This window comes from Girardinichthys multiradiatus, chromosome 12, assembly GCF_021462225.1.
Source record: "Girardinichthys multiradiatus isolate DD_20200921_A chromosome 12, DD_fGirMul_XY1, whole genome shotgun sequence".
NCBI classification, from domain to species: domain Eukaryota; kingdom Metazoa; phylum Chordata; class Actinopteri; order Cyprinodontiformes; family Goodeidae; genus Girardinichthys; species Girardinichthys multiradiatus.
In genome coordinates this window covers 3,403,392-3,421,176 of record NC_061805.1, presented here as the reverse complement: position 1 = coordinate 3,421,176, position 17,785 = coordinate 3,403,392, and the positions used below count along the sequence as shown (strand labels likewise).

At 41.0% G+C, this 17,785-nt stretch overlaps 1 protein-coding gene across 4 annotated transcripts in view; it reads right to left on the bottom strand.

The window, feature by feature from the left end:
* adgrd2 (adhesion G protein-coupled receptor D2) overlaps positions 1–17,785 on the bottom strand; it is a 106,126-nt gene that overhangs the window by 23,876 nt on the left and 64,465 nt on the right. For all 4 annotated transcript variants that reach the window (XR_007040446.1, XM_047380153.1, XM_047380152.1 and 1 more), the window contains exons 18-20: positions 15,743–15,876; positions 15,129–15,244; positions 10,297–10,417 (exon numbers count right to left, since the gene is read on the bottom strand). Coding sequence is in view for 3 of the 4 variants with exons in the window: in XM_047380153.1 (XP_047236109.1) it covers positions 10,297–10,417; positions 15,129–15,244; positions 15,743–15,876 (371 nt within the window). In the remaining variant the exon portion in view is untranslated. The remainder of the gene's footprint in view (positions 1–10,296; positions 10,418–15,128; positions 15,245–15,742; positions 15,877–17,785) is intronic.

Below are 17,785 nucleotides of genomic sequence, written 5' to 3'. Positions count from 1 at the left end.
AAAGAAATTTTCAAAGCAAACAAATTCAGTTTTAAACTATTATATTCAGTTTCAGTTTAGTGTAATTCATTTTCAAACCAATGCTTTTAATTTCAAATTACACAAATACAGATTCAGTCTGAGCAATTCAAATTCAGTTTCTGATGGCACAAGTTTCTTCCCATAAAAAGTCCACAATCTCCTGCATTTACATATTAAAGACAAAACCTTTGGCAGACAAATTATTTGCGATGAGTAGATCAGTAGATCAGTAGAAATGTTGTCCCTTCACCCAACAATCGATGCTATGCAACTGCAGTGGCATCAAGGTTGGCTCTAACTTGAAAAAAACAATGCTATGCTGTCTGCAAGTTATTCAACTATGTCACAGGAGAGAAATTTGAACTAATTTCCAAGTCTTTCCTATTGCGATTTGTATAACCTGTTGTTATAAGAATCATATGTTGTAGTATTCCCTGATAGATCTACAATGTTCATCTCAAGGACCTTTTGTCTCCCAAGTTTGATGTTGGATAATAATACAGGGGCCCTTGTTAAGGCAAAGGGCAAGAATCTCGTAACTTGTACCTCCAGCCAAAGTGAAAACAAAGTTCACCCTCTTTCAGTTTTATGTTTCATGAATATAAAAAAAATTATATGGCCTTTACTAAGTTTTCAAATTATTTTCATTTAATGTCAGGATAAAAACACTGAACAGATTCCAAATTTCCCTATTTACTAAACAAAAAGGAGGTTGTAAGTATGGCCTTGCTTCCATAGAATGTAAGAGGAAACGTAGTGACCAGGTGCTGCTAATGTAATTCACTTCTACATTTGATCACCAGCCAGTGTGACTACCTTTATTGAAGGAATTTTGAGAATTTGTCTGGACACGTGTGTTTTAACACAATGCCATGATGGAAAGACATGAGCAATCATCTTAGAGAAGCAATAATTGCAGCCCATGAATCTAGGAAAGGTTACAAGGTGATTTCCAAATTTTTGAGGACCATCGTTCTTCAAAGATCGTTCACATGAAAACAACTATTTGGTCAGCTGCCAGTCTTCCCAGATGTTTCTGGTAAATTATCCTCAAAGGACAGAGTGGAGTACACCAAAAAATTACAAAAAGCACAGAAACTCAATCTTAGCCTCTGCAGACCTCAGTCAGCACGCTAATGTTAAAACAGTACAATTAGAAAAAGTGTGCCTTGTTCAAAAGAATTTTAGAAAGAAAGCCTCCTACCACTAAAATAATATGACCCAGGTTTGCAAAGATGCATGTGCAACAATGTGACTCCTGTAACAATAAGCACAATACAGACATTTTGCCAAAATGTAAAGCATCATGTTTGGTGAAGCCCAAACATGTTGAGGTTTAACTAGAGGAGTACCCAAGTTCAGGCAAAAACAGAACAATGACACAGAGACAAGATGAACATTTAAATGATGTTTATTTACAGTGAATGCAAAACAGTGGGCTCGTCCTGCAAAGGAATAGGAAGAAGTTAGCTGGTCATCCACAGGAGTAATGGTGAGTATAATGAGGAGATTGTCTCTTTGTTTCTTACAGGCTCTTGGAGGTCAGCTTGGAGGAGGAGGCGAGGGAATTCCAGGAGGTAAGTGTTCCAGGTTTCGGTGTCTGTTTGTGTTCCAGGTCCGAGGGAGAGAGAGAGAGTGGCAGGACGGAGGATGGTTGGTTTCCAGATGAGAGTTTCCAGGAGAGGAATCCAAATACACAAGTCCTTAAGCTCCAGCAAAAGGCGAGTTCCACACTCCAATAAGTGTCCTTAGAAAAACACAAATTTCACCAGGTTACTCAAGAAAGTCTCAAACAAAAATTATTGGCTGTCTCACTCAGTACCAGTGTCACTGAATAATCCGGCGAGGAATGAATCACTTCCAGGAGCTTAAACGCTAGCTGCTCTCATCAGCAGAATCCAGGACAGGTGCGTAGATTGGAAAACTCCGCCCATGCCACTCTAACCCTGGAAGGTAAGTAAACACAAACAGATCCACCAAACAGAACACAATCCTAACAGTACCTCCCCCTCAAGTGTCGCCTCTAGGCGAACCAGAATGCTTCTCCGGATGGGCCTTGTAGAAGTCCGTAATGAGACTAGGGTCCAAAATAAAAGATTTGGGAACCCATGCTCTTTCCTCAGATCCGTAGCCCTCCCAATCGGCCAGGAACTGGTGTCCACAACCTCTCCTACGGACATTAAGGATCCGTCTCATGGTGTACACTGGTTGATCATCTACCAACCGAGGAGGTGGTGGGTCGTGGTTGCTGGGGTTTAAAGGGCTCTGAATGACAGGCTTAATTTGAGAGACATGGAACGTAGGATGGATGTGCATAGTTCTGGGGAGTTGCAGCCTGACAGCAGAGGGGTTTATGATTTTAGTGATAGGAAAAGGTCCAATGAATCGAGGAGCCAACTTCTTAGAAAAATATTTCAGGTGTATATCACGGGTGGATAACCATACCTTCAGACCCACCCTGAATTGAGGAGCTGGAGTCCGATGACAATCCGCTAGTCTCTTATTCTGTTCCATCGACCTCCCAAGAGCCTCCCTTGTCTGCCTCCAAAACCTACTACAGCGCCAGAGATGATGCTGGACTGAGGGTACCGAGATCTCCTGTTCCTGAGAGGGAAAAGAGGTAGTAAATAACCCAAGGATGCTTCAAAAGGTGTTAACCCAGTGGCAGAGGAGGAATGAGTGTTGTGGGCGTACTCAACCCATGCTAGATGAGAGGGCCATGAAGAAGGATTATTGTTGATGACACAGCGAAGAAGTGATTCAAGTTCCTGATTTGCTCTCTCAGACTGACCGTTAGATTGAGGGTGGTAACCAGAAGATAGGCTCACTGATGCACCGATAGCTTGACAGAAGGACTTCCAAACCTGGGAAACAAACTGCAGACCTCTGTCACAGACAATGTCGCTGGGAATGCCATGTAATTGGAAAACAAGCTGGTTGATGAGCTGAGCAGTCTCGCGGGCGGAAGGAAGTTTCGTTAATGGAATGAAGTGAACAGCCTTGGAAAATCTGTCAATGATGGTGAGAATGGTGGTGTGACCTTCTGACGGAGGTAGTCCAGTAACGAAGTCTAGAGAGATGTGAGACCAAGGTCATCCAGGTATGGGAAGTGGCTGAAGAAGTCAAGAACAAGGTCGATGTGAGCTCTTTTTTCGGGCACACACAGAGCAGGCAGAAACAAACTACTTTATGTCACTGTACATAGCAGGCCACCAAAAATGTCGCTTAGAAAAGGATACCAAAGGAGAACTTGGAGACGTGAATCCATGTGAGGACCTTGATGATTGCAGTCTTGGGGACAAAAAGGCGATTAGGAGGTCCGGTTCCTGGGTCTGGTTCCACTTGTTGTGCTTGACGAATCTCGTTCTCAATCTTCCACGTGATGGCTCCAATAGTGCAGAAGAGAGGCAGAATGGGTTCATTGCACTTGGAGTGATCTGAGGAAGAGAACTGTCGAGACAGGGCATCAGGCTTGACATTTTTAGATCCTGGCCAGTATGTGATAGAAAAGTTGAACCTAGAAAAAAAAAGTGACCATCTTGCCTGTCTGGCGTTCAACCTCTTAGCCTGTTGTAAATAAACAAGATTCTTATGATCAGTTAATATGATGAACGGGACCTCTGCACCCTCCAGCCAATGCCTCCATTCCTCTAATGACAGTTTAATGGCAAGAAGCTCTCGGTTGCCAACATCATAATTGCCTCAGATGGAGATAGGCATCGGGAAAATAATGCACATGGGTGTAGGCGATTATCCTTGGGGGAACATTGAGAAAGGACCGCCCCCACACCTGAGTCCGAAGCATCCACTTCCACTGTGAACTGGGTGTGAGGATTAGGATGACTCAAGATGGAAGCAGAAGAAAACAGTTGTTTTAACTTACAAAACGCACCCTCGGCCTCAGAGTTCCATGAGAATGTGTGGAGGGTGGAGGTAAGTTTGGTAAGGGGGGCTGCAACTCGGCTGAAATGCCTGATGAAGCATCTGTAGAAGTTTGCAAACCCCAGGAATCATTGCAGCTGCTTTCTGTTCTCTGGTCTGGGCCACTCTGCCACTGCCTTGACCTTCTCAGGATCCGTCCAAACCTGTCCACTCTCAAAAATGAGACCCAAAAAAGATATGGATGAGGCATGGAAATCTCACTTCTCAGCTTTGACAAATAGTTGATTCTCAAGGAGTTTCTGAAGAACAGTGCGAACATGTAGTGAATGTTGGTAATATGTCGTCTAGGTAGACAAAAACAAATCGATTTAAGAGGTCCCTAAGGACGTCATTAATAAGGGCCTGAAAAACTGCAGGTGTGTTGGTGAGACCGAAAGGCATCACCAAATACTCAAAATGTCCCAATGGTGTTCTGAATGCAGTTTTCCACTCATCACCCTTCTTGATGCGAACCAAATGGTAGGCATTGCGGAGATCTAACTTGGTAAAGATGGTAGCCCCTTGAAGTTGTTCAAAAACAGAATCAATACGATGGGGTGGATATTTATTTTTAATGGTAATGTTAAGTTCTCTAAAGTCAATGTATGGTCTCAGTGATTTAACTTTCTTGGACACATAAAAAAATCCTGCCCCCAAGGGCGAGGTGGATGGGCGGATGATACCAGATGCCAGGGAAGATTTCAGACGGGATTTCAGAAGCTGTTTCTGCAGAGAGTGCGTTCAATCGCAGAAGGCAGCCAGGATCGTTGCTTACAATCCAGCCTCAGTATGAGCCTTATTTTACATAATGGCATAAAAACAAAAAAAGCAAACTAAGTTCTCATGTTAGTACAAGAATGGAGAATGGAGAAGTAGCAGAAACAGGGCGTGGGTGATTTTTGTTAGCTGTCACCTTTATCTACAGGTGTGTTTACCCATCCTATGTCAAGTTTAGGAATTCTGATAACCTAACTGATACGTCTGATGTGTAGCTGTTTGTAAAGAATGGGTTCAGACACATAGTTTCATTTCACATGGTTTAATGCAGAACACTGTAGTTTTTTAACCACACAATTGTAGTTGATCCAGAGTTGCATCTTTATCTGGAAAACTCTTCTCTAAAACCATTAGCTTGTCCACACTTATTTTAACTCCAGATGCTCAGCAAAGAGATTTAAGGTGAATTGAATAACATTTATTTCTCATTCTTTCACTCATACTCATTTTTGTTCAATTTCTGGAAACATATCCAGAACTGATTACTCCCTCAACTGTATAATCAATAAATGACTTAAATAGAACCTGCCAGACAGTATAAAGTAGGCAAAAAGATCTGAAAAACAAGAAATGTCCTGATCTAAAGAAAGCCAAGAACAGACAAGAAACAAAGACATTGACATCCTTCAGTGTAGAAAGGGTTACAAAGCCATTTCGTTGGGACTTAAGTTAACCACAGTACCATTATCCACATGGAACATTGGTGAACCTTCCTGGGCATGACTGGTCAACCAAGATTATTTCAAGCATGCATCAACAACTCACCCTGGAGGTCACAAAAGAACACAGAACATCTAAAGCATTGGAGACCTCGCTTGCCTTAGTTAAGGTGTTCATTAGGTCTGCACAATATTTTCCAACTGGATCGTTATTGCAAAATCCATATACGCACTTCCAATATTGTAAAGAACTGCCTGGACTGCAACAAATACTTGCTAATTAAATAACTACTATGAACTCAGGCTCTCAGTAATATATTGGAAGATGTTTATTACGTAATGCAGGAGAAAATGCTTTAGGAGTGGATTAAGATGTTCTGCTACGATCATTATGTCATACCCACAGGGGATTTGTGCAGGTGTTTGTGTTTGTGCTGTTATTCTCTCCTCCTACATGGTGTGACTGGCAGGTACAGCTCTGCAGGTGCTTCTTGTTTACCCTAATATAGATAGCTTCTGAAGAAGCAGGAACCTGGAGGGAGGCGTCAGCTTGTTATCTCTGCCAGCATTGTAACCTGACCATGTTCTGCAGTTCTCCTGCCTCTACTGAGCCAGTTCTATTCGGGTTTCTTTGTTCTGCCTTTGCAGATTTGGATCCCTCTGATAACCGTGTCATGGATTCCATTCTCCTTTTCTGTGTTATGCTCAGATGAGCTTCTTGGAGCTTCAGCTGCGAGTCTCCTTTCCTTTCCTGTCTCCAGCCCTAAGACTCAGAGATCACCTCCTGGAAACACCAAGACATTGCTCACTTGCCTGTCCACGCTCCAACACCACATGCTCAGCTGAAGCGCTGCCAATCAGAAGGTCACAAAGTGAGTGAGTGAGTACTGAGAACCTCTGTGCCACTCCTCCTGCCTAGCTTAGCCTCTGTGGGAAAGCTTACCTCCTCCTACAAACCATCATCCACCATCAACAGTAAGCAGACTTCACGTCTGTCCTGCACAACTCTCAATATCTTTTCCAGAACAAACAATATCCTCTATCCTCTACTCCTCAGTGCCTACCCAGATCCCTCCGGCAGATCCAGTCCGTGTTCTGCCTCACCTTTGCTGTTTCAAATAAGCCGTTTAATTTGCTGCTCCGCCTTGGTACTTGTTTGTCCATGCTCGAGAGTTGGTAAACCCTCAATATGACACTCTAAGAAATTACAGTTAAGGTGTTTCATTGGAAAAACAGTATATGTCACCAGACACAACGTTTTTTTAAATTTGTTTTATAAAACTATATTTAGATATAACATTTTATTTTCTCCTATTGGCAGATATATTATTCACTATTTGAGAATTATATTTGCTCGAACCCAAACCAGAAAGACACCAATGCCGTTTAGTTAAGCACTTGTTTACTTATCGCAAGTGATTTCTTTATCATGACATTCATCATTAATATTACGTATTTCATGTTTTGTAAAATTGTGCAGCCCTAGCGTTCAGGGTTCTAAGTTAGACTAGACAAAACCACTGCTGACCAAAAATGGCACAGGGGCATGCCTTACAGTTCCCAGAAATACTTTACGATTCTCACATATCTTAGGAAAATATTGTTTTGGCTGAGACAAAAGTAGAAAATTTTTCAATGTGTATGTCCTATTTCAACTGGTGTAACACAGCATTTCAGTAAAAGCACATCATACTGACAGTCCAACGTGGTGGTAGTGTTATGGTCTGGGGCTTTTCTTCAGGACCTGGATTACTAGCTGTAATTGATGGAACCTTGAATTCCACTGCTGTTTGTGGGCTTGAGTCAGCAAATGTGGCTGAATTAAAATATTTCTGCAAAAACAGTGAGCCGTAATTGCTGCTTAGAAAGATTAAAGACTCAATGCTAGGTACTGCAAACAAATGATAGCAGTTGTTGCAAAAGTGCATTAACTGTTTGTTATCAAAGTGATATAAAACTCAAGATAAAGCCCTTATGACTTCAAGAATCCACACTGTGAAACAAGTACAAAAATAATTCATTTTGTCTTTTAAAATGTTGACCCCTTTCTATACTTTGAGTACCCGGCTAATCTGAAGGTCTCTGCATGTCCGTGCTGGGTGCTGTCCACTTCAGCATTCTGCAGGTAAAGGAACTGGACCTATAAACTTAAAGAAGGCCATTCTAACACTAGCATTAAGCCACCTCAGAGCTGCTTTATGCACCACTTTACTCAAGTCGCATAGCTGCATGAGGTTCTGTTGCAGAAATGATAGTTCTCACGTTTCACAAGGATTCGGCCTGTACCCTAAAGAGAGCACTCTAAAGAGTTAAAATATCTGTGTTTAAAATGTACAAAAAACAATATTGTAGAGTACATCTAACATATACAGGAACTTATGCATATGTTGTATTATTGGCTTTTTCCCCTCTCTGCCCTTCTTTGTTTCTGTTTCATTTGTTAGGAGGAAATCTGTTGGCTGTGCCTCATCCTCCTACCAACATGAGGAAGAACTCCTACTGTAGTGTTATCTGGCCTCAACTGGACACTGGCTGTAAATCTAAATTAACTAGCAGCTCTCTGGGGGTCACCCAAGGGCTAACTCATTTTGATTAATTAAAGACTGGGGAAGAGCAAAGAGGGATGAGAGAGGTAAGAAAAGATGATAAAAAATAAGGGACATAACAGAAAAGTACAAGAAAAACAAGGTGGTGGTGGGGGGTTATATCAAAAAAGGAAGTAAAGGAAGTAAGTGAGACAGCGGAAATGAGTGCCATATTATCTGGGGAGGAAAGCTGGCTGTAGATGTGTAGATGTTCAAAATCCTGCCAACAACCTTTCTGTTAAAATGGATCAGAATGTGAAATTGGCCCATTTAAACAACATTGAGCAAGACCTCAACTACACTGCTCAAAAAAATAAAGGGAACACTCAAATAACACATCCTAGATCTGAATGAATGAATGAAATATTCTCATTGAATACATTGTTCTGTACAAAGTTGAATGTGCTAACAACAAAATCACACAAAAATCATCAATGGAAACCTTCATAATGAGCTACAACAACATTTAATTTCCCTTTGGGATTAAGAAAGTATTTTTGAATTGAATTGAATAAAATTTATTAACCAATGGAGGCCTGGATTTTTAGTCACACACAAAATTAAAGTGGAAAAACACATTACAGGCTGATCCAACTTTGATGTAATGTCCTTAAAACAAGTCAAAATGAGGCTCAGTATTGTGTGTGGCCTCCACATGCCTGTATGACCTCCCTACAACGCCTGGGAATGCTCCTGATGAGACGGCAGATGGTCTCCTGAGGGATCTTCTCCCAGACCTGGACTAAAGCATCCGCCAACTCCTGGACAGTCTGTGGTGCAACGTGACGTTGGTGGATGGAGCGAGACATGATGTCCCAGATGTGCTCAATCGGATTCAGGTCTGGGGAACGGGCGGGCCAGTCCATAGCTTCAATGTCTTCATCTTGCAGGAACTGCGGACACACTCCAGCCACATGAGGTCTAGCATTGTCCTGCATTAGGAGGAACCCAGGGCCAACCGCACCAGCATATGGTCTCACAAGGGTTCTGAGGATCTCATCTCGGTACCTAATGGCAGTCAGGCTACCTCTGGTGAGCACAGGGAGGGCCTCACAGCCTTACAAAGAAATGCCACCCCACACCATTACTGACCCACTGCCAAACCGGTCATGCTGAAGGATGTTGCAGGCAGCAGATCGCTCTCCACGGTGTCTCCAGACTCTGTCACGTCTGTCACATGTGCTCAGTGTGAACCTGCTTTCATCTGTGAAGAGCACAGGGCGCCACGGGCAAATTTACCCATCCTGGTGTTTTCTGGCAAATGCCAAGCGTCCTGCACGGTGTCGGGCTGTGAGCACAACCCCCATTTGTGGACGTCGGGCCTTCATATCATCCTCATGGAGTCGGTTTCTAACTGTTTGTGCAGACATGCACATTTGTGGCCTGCTGGAGGTCATTTTGCAGGGCTCTGGCAGTGCTCCTCCTGTTCCTCCTTGCAGCAAGGCAGAGGTAGCGGTCCTGCTGCTGGCTTTTTGCCCTCCTACGGCCTCCTCCACGTCTCCTGGTGTACTGGCCTGTCTCCTGGTAGTGCCTCCAGGCTCTGGACACTACGCTGACAGACACAGCAAACCTTCTGGCCACAGCTCGCATTGATGTGCATCCTGGATGAGCTGCACTACCTGAGCCACTTGTGTAGGTTGTAGAGTCCGTCTCATGCTACCACGAGTGTGAAAGCACCGCAAACATTCAAAAGTGATCAAAACATCAGCCAGAAAGCATAGGTACTGAGAAGTGGTCTGTGGTCCCCACCTGCAGAACCACTCCTTTATTGAGTGTGTCTTGCTAATCGCCAAAGATTTCCCCCTGATGTCTATTCCATTTGGACAACAACATGTGAAATTGATTGTCAATCAGTGTTGCTTCCTAAGTGAACAGTTTGATTTCACAGAAGTTTGATTTACTTGGAGTTATATTGTGTTTTTTAAGTGTTCCCTTTATTTTTTTGAGCAGTGTATATATACCATGATAATGAAGAAGTGCAGAAATTGAATTAGTAAAAGCTATTCTTGTTTTAGCATTTTAATTTACGTTCATGTCTGGCTGCAAATTTGCAGTTAGGTGCACCAAAACTGTAGAATATCCCCACTTCACTGTTATCTTAAATGGCTGGGTAAAATGAATGTATACTGTTGAACTGGCTTTTCCGAAAATATATTGCTTTACAGCGAATGCATTAAGACAGCTGTATTGTTATTTACTTCATTAAAAAAATTATTTTCATCTAAACAATAATCATTTCAAACTGAGGAATGACACAATGAAACCACAAAATTACTGATACTAGGTTAATTTGTACACAGTGTTGTTGCAAATTTTAATTATGTCGTGCTTACTTGGAAGGAATTGAGGACAATGAACATATAGCTGACTACCACAGACAGATGGACCAGCACTCCACATATCCATGTCAAACCCAGGACAGGGAGCAGGATAAGAACTGGGCGAGTCACAGCCCTAAAAGGACACAGAGAAGATACCTGCATAACCACGTGGAGTAGGTTCATGAGTGTTTGAGAGTTACATACAGTCATGTGAAAAACCTTGCTTTGCAAGCTTGTCCTTGGCTTGTTTAAACCTCGATATTTAGTTTGGTGTGGCCGTCCAAGCAAGTTTGCAAAGAAAGCATACAGCAATATGCTAATATGAGTCTGCAAAATAGACAAAGACAGGACTTCAGGCATAATAATCTTTGGACATAGTCTAAGCATGGTTAAGCATAAACCACATACAGCATTACAGACCACCTGTAAAAAAATGTTAACTGAAGCAAAACTGAACCCCACAACATGAAAATTACCCACAACATATAGGTGAATCTACCAAATGTTCTCAAATGAGTAAATGGAAACTCCTGGGTTAACCCAGAGCTCAGACCCTAATCGTAATGCGATGCTGTGGGGCGACTTGAAACAGGCTGTACATGTAAGAAACCCCTCAAACATTTAACAGCTGAAAAGAGGAGTGTGGCAAACTGTGCACAAATCCAGTTGAGGAACTGCTAGCTTCTGACAAAAGTTATTTCATGATTAACAAACAGGGGATAGATAGGGTGTCCTAACTTTTTTTCAGGTAGATTATGCATTGTTGTCTATATCCTTTGCTTATTGAGTAAAGCAGAGTTATATCTGTTGCTTTTCTGCAATTAAATCAATTTCTTTGCCAGAAAACACACAAAAAACAGATTCATTTTTAGTACCCCAAAACAGTGACAACCCAGGTCCAGACAAGGAAGAGTTGTACTTTAACACACTTCTCTGCAGCTTCTGTACTGTTACCCACCCAGTACATGGCTGTGGCATGGCTGTGTCTTTCCCAATTACATTTATTACAAACCAACTATAAAGAAGTAAATCAAGAACATTTATTGTCAGTGAATTAAAAATATAACAATTTTATGTGGCTTACTGAACATAACATTGCACTTTTCAAAGACTAGATATGAAACCTGGTAGTAGCAGGTAGATCATATCAATGTAAATAACTCATATACTTTTAATTATCTAATTATTTAACATTTTTTAATAAACTGGTTGAGGAGGAGTAGTAGTATCCTTCTTTGAAGACTTATTGATCGTGCATTGGGTGTGGACAAATGTCTTTTACAGCCCTATCATGTCTTAATATCCTTTGAGTTCAATTTGACTGAGTACACTGTGAGAATATTTGACTGAAGTAGACCTTTTTATGGGCAATGCTGTAGCAATCTTTTAATAATTTGTTCTTTTGCTAATCTGATTCACAGAACAACACGCCTAATTTTTACCCCCTCACAAACTGGTCGTTTTGTTGATCGCGTTACAACTTCAGTGCATGTTGCATTGAAGCTGAAACACTACCCAGAGTTTAAGAAAAAGGTAATCAGTCATAGGAGGATGTATACCTCGTTTAATTCAGAGCTGCATACTGAAAAGCAGCGCTTAAGGAAATTGGAGAGAAAATTGTGCTCACCTAAGCTAGAAAAGCAAATTTAAACCTGTACTTAGAAACCTCTTGATCAAGATGACTTAATAAATTACAGACTAATCTCTAATCAACTCTTCTTTATAAAATTCTTGAGAAAATATGAGCTGTCTAAACCATTCTGTTGATTAGTTATGATCAGAAATGTCCAACAACGGGGGTGACCCGACAAGGTATTAGGCCTTATACTTTGGTGAGTTTCGGTCTCAGCAAGATGAGACACCTATGCTTGCATCCCACATACAACTTCCTATACATAGACACATAGGCACATCACTGCCACCTACTGTTTTGGATTTAGGGTAAAATTATTTGCAATCTTTACCCAATAGAACCGTATACATTTTAGGAAATACTCAGAAATAAAGTTATCAATATTGCCTATCTAAGAAAAACCCTTAAAAACTCTTACTTCAAGGTAGGACTATTGTAATTCTTTCTTATCAGGAAGTCCAAAAGAAAATCAGGAAAAAGCCTCCAGCCTAATCAAAATACTGCAGCAAGATACTGTATATGATGAGAAATCTCTATCTTACATATGAAGCCCTTCATAGACAAACTATCATACATTAGAGATCTGATTGCTCCATATGTTCCTAGGAAAACACTTTTCCCTCAAACAGCAGACTTACTGGGAAGCAGATCTTTCACTTTTCAGAATCCTCTCTGGATAAACCAGTTTTTCCTCACTTTACTGTATTCTCCTACAACTCTCCAATTTTGTATTGTTCACTGTTCTTTCAATAAGAAGAGGAGAGGAGCCAGTTGAGGTGGCTCAGGCATCTGGTTAGTATGCCTACTGGACGCCTCCCTGGTGAGGTGTTCGGGCACGTCCCACCGGGAGGATGCCCAGAGGAAGACCCCGGACACGCTGAAGGGACTATGTTTCTTGGCTGGCCTGGAAACACGTTAGGATTTCCCCAGATGAGCTGGCCCAAGTGGCTGGGGAGAGGAAAGTCTGGGTCTCTCTGCTTAGGCTGCTGCCCCCACAACCCGATCCCGGATAAGCGGAAGACAATGGATGGATAGATGGATGGATGCTGTTCTTTCAGCTTTTAACTTCATGTCCTCCCTATCTGTTTTTTCTCTCCATGGAAGTTATATGTTCTGGTTCCCATTTGCTTCTCGAGGTCTTCACGGTCCCTCTACTAGTGATTGGAAAGAAAAGCATTGGTGAATGTATTGTAAAGACAGTTTTTTGCTGGATATTTCCTTCTTGAATCCTCATCAAAAATCTTTGCTTAACTATAGATGTTCCCTCCTGCTGCTTTGCAACCATCCTTTCAATGATCTTGGTGCTTATACGACCAATAACCATTTAATGGGGCAAGGCAGAAAACATTGCCTTTGTTCATACTACCATTGTTGTCACACTGCTGCACCTGGATAGAGAGATTGAGTTTTTCAGCTGCACTGTGTCAGCAAGGACAAAGCCGACTCACTCTTCTTTTTATTTCTGAAAGTTGTTTTCCCTCGAATCTCCTGAATTGACGTAACGTGGCTGGCACATCATTAGTCTGTTTGTGAGGGAATGAAGAGAAACAGCTACAGAGGGAATGGAATGGCATTGTGGCATTTCCATTACAAGGAGACAAACATGAAAACAGTTAAGGGTGGAAGAGCTCCTTAATGGTGGGGATTAGGTGTTTTTAATTAAAGTGAAAATATCAGAAATGTGAGATCTTAAAAACTCTTTACCCAGCAGGCTTATGGGAGATACTTCTACAATTTATTATACTCTCTTCATAATAATCAGAAAGAGTCTTCCCAAACCCACAGCAGATAGACTCTCATGCTTAGGCGGATTTTGCAGGTTTGTTCTTGTCAAAATGAAGTCATTCATTTTTACTGTTGCCACATGCTTGCATGAAAGATTCCTGCAAAGTTAACAACTATTTGCAATCGGCTTGGCTAGATAACTTATTATGAACTGGCATAATAAACTAAACTTTACTGCACTGTATTGTTATCAGGATTGAACTGCGAGCTTTCGAAACAATACATGCTCGGTTCTCTTCATCTCTCCTTCTTCAACTTTCTTGCTATCGTTTATTAACGTTCCACATTCTGGCACAACACAAATCCTGACAAGAGGGTCTAAACACTCTTGATCCTAAAGCAAGAAGAGGACCACCAGCATCTACAGGCGCAACCTACTTCTATAGAATTCATTTAAACATGACTTTTGTCCTGTTTTGTGATTAGCAGGAATTCAGACCCAGTAGGATAATCTTCAGGATACATGGAAACCACACATTAAATAAGAACAGACAATTTCTCTGATTTATTTTAATCTTATGTGCTTTAAATAGTTTGTTCTAACATTCTTGGTGCTGTAAGACAAATACAATCAGTTTTCTATATGGCAGTCCAGAGCTCATTCTGGTTGCTAATTGGAAAACAAATTAGATTTAATCACTGCTAAGCTCAATGACCAGGCTAACTACAATTAGCAATGCAAGCCCATAATAATATATATCTCTCAATTTTATGTTTTCAAGCAGTAAAACATGTTAACATGTTAAATGTACTGTTGTATAGTGTATAGGTCCCACAATGATTCCCAAAAGCACGTGGCAAGTTCATTGGCATCTTAATGCACATCCACAAGAAACGTTTTTTTGATACACCATCTTTTAGTTCTATTATAATGTGCAACTGCACACAGAAAAACCAATTGTACCTGTACTGACAAGAAGAGATGTCTAAACATGTTTCTTATGGATCAGATATCAGATACTTGGGCTTACAATGAAACACATGGTCAACAAGGTCAGGAGGCTTTTATAACATCAGGGCCCATAACAAATATTGTTTATTAAAGTGTTTCAGTATTGGGATGTTTTTAATTCAGACATAAAAAATATAGATTGAATTAAAACACAAAAGAACTGGATTGGAGCATCTCTAGTAACAAGGTGTATGAAAGCTACAATACAAACACAGCTATGGCAGAGGAAAGGCTTGAAGAAAAGGCAAACAACTGTGCTGAGGCCAGGTGTTAAGTTGATAAGCCCTGGTACACTCCCACAGTAAACTCCCAGTCTCACTCACTACCTCTATTGAGTACAGTGCTCTTCAAGCAAAAACAAAAATACTAAGCCTGTGGGTTTGTGTATAAGTGTGGAAGAGCGTGGGTGGACAGCAGGAAACAATTCATGAAGGAGGGCAAACAAGGAAAGAGGTAGAGATGCTTGTAACCTACCAGGTGAGGTCGAAGGTCTGCATTTTTGATGCAAAGCTTGGACTGAGCATCTTAGCACGGCGATGAGCACTGGAAACGGTCACTATGACAACACGGCACAGCACAACTGCATTGACCTGCAGGCAGTACACAACAGCAACAACGACGTGTCAATGCAGAGCCACTTGGCCTTAAGCTGACAGAAGAACTCAGCTGCATGAAAATACATCCCAACAAACAGTAACATGACTGCAGTGTTCATGAAACAGAGATTACTTCTGTTATGTTTCATGTTGTTTTGGATCCAAGGGGTGTTACTGTGATTCTGGGATGAAGTTAACTTATTGCTGTTTTCTAAGTTTCGTTTCTTACTGCTATTGTCTGTACTGCAATTATACTGCAGATATGTCGTTGTACATTCATTGTATTATGAACAAATATTCCATCTTTCTTTCAGAAATAAAATGAGAATGAGAAACAGCCTAGTATTTATTATGAGACCTTTACTAGAAACAGTCCTTTTACAACCATGAAGCTTTTAATCCTACATGAAATGTTCATATGATTAAAGTATTCATGTAGAGGACAGAGAAACAGCTGTAAGGTGGATGTATGCTTACAATAAGAATACTTACCATCAAGACAAATATAACTGGTCCCACAAAGGCCCAAATAGTATCAGTTTTTACACTGAGCCAGCAGTGATCTTGAGCCTTGTATTCGCCCCTTGATATCACCAATGTTAGTCCAACTATCAGAACAGGTAGTCCTGAAAAACAGGTCAATGACATAAAATCAATGGTGGTTGTGCTGCAACAACAACGCAACATGTTTTAAACATAAAACTGCAACAATTACTGCCAAAGTTCAGCTGGGTTCAGCTGCATATTTTGTCTCTTCTGTTCTTTGTTCCTATTTAGTCTGAGGGTTAAAGACCAGAGTAACACCTGAAGATTGTTTGTGCTACTGACTCACATCGTGTTCTCAGCTCAGAATGCGACATAACACACGCTTACAAATGGATACTAGAACAGCTGCCACAAATAAAAAACGGGTTAAGGCTGTTGTGTAACATATCATGTAAGTAATGATATGCAAAGAAGATTTAGAATAAACAGAAAATATTGGGAATAGAAACCAGCCCTGTGAGGCTGCAATTCAGTTCAGAAATGAATGGAAGACATTAATATAAAAAGGTCTCCAAAGAGTCTTACAAGAACTTCCCAGAGGTTCATTGAGAGAAGGCCACAGGCTAATATTTCAGTCATCACAGCAAAAGGCGGCTACTTTAAGGAATCTATAATATAAATCACATTTAAAGTTCTTTTACAATTTTTTGTTTGCTACATATATATATATATATAGCAACAATACGAGGGTCAGTACCTATTTCCTAGGGGCTTGTCCTCAGCATGGAGAGGAGCTACGGAGGCTGTTCCAAAGATTGCTCCCTATTTCTCTTTCTCACCCCCTTTGTTTTAACATTACCAGATGCATACTGAGACAAAATAGACAGTACACTAACCAAAGAATGTAAAAAAGACAAGATGCAAATAAATTGGATCAGGGAATGTTGTTGGGTAAAAGAATGCAACAGGGATATATTAGAAGAGAAAATATATCAGTGTTTAACAATTAAAAGGACATCAAAAATGCATTCCTCTTCTATACTGCTTATTCCATAGTGGGTCATGGGGGAGCTGGTGCCTATCTCCAGCAGTCTATGGGCGAGAGGTGGGGTACTCCCTGCACAGGTCGCCAGTCCATCGCAGGGCAACACAGACAGGACAACACACTCATTCATACATACCTATAGGCAATGTAGAGAGACCAATTAACCTAACAGTCATGTTTTTGGATTGTGGGAGGAAGCGAGAGTACCTGATAAGAACCCACGCATGCATGGGGAGAACATGCAAACTCCATGCAGAAAGACCCCCGGCCGGGAGTCGAACCCAGGACTTTCTTGCTGCAAGGCAACAGTGCTACCAACTTAGAACAATTATTTATATTTGAGGGAAAAACAAAATAAACCAGAAAATGCACCCAGATAACTCTGAAAGTGAGTAAGCTACGCACTTAGTCAGTTTCATCTGAAAAGCAATGTGACAAATAGAATTACAGATTGAGTGACTAAATTAATCGCTTTGTATAACGATAGAGAATATAAGTTTTTAATGTCTTTTGAGGTTTCTGAAGCCATGGTACATCCTCCCCTCTCCAAATCAGAGCTAGAAAGAAAAGGTTCACCCTAAAAAAAAAAAGAAATAAAAAGAAATAAAAAGAAAAGGTTCACCCTCACCCGCAGGGGGCACTATCCCATGTGATTGCCATTCGCTTTAGTGCAGGCATTTGGAGTTCAGAGGTTTGCATGACGTCACTGATTAGCTTCTTGGCATTACTTAACACTGAAATACATGGTGTGCTGCATGTCTTTTTCATTAACCTCTTACTGGAGAACATACAAGCAAGCAATCCAAGATATGCTAAACAAAATTGAAATTGATAAAAATGGTCTGCATGCCATTCTATAAGATAATGTGAGAAATAGCATGGATGTTGTAGGAATTATAAGCATGGCCTTCTTTGTGCACACTTCAGTTTGTTAATCTCTCAGGACTCCTCTCAGCACAGCATCATGGGAATAGTGGCCACCAAGAAGTACATAGTTGGTCAAT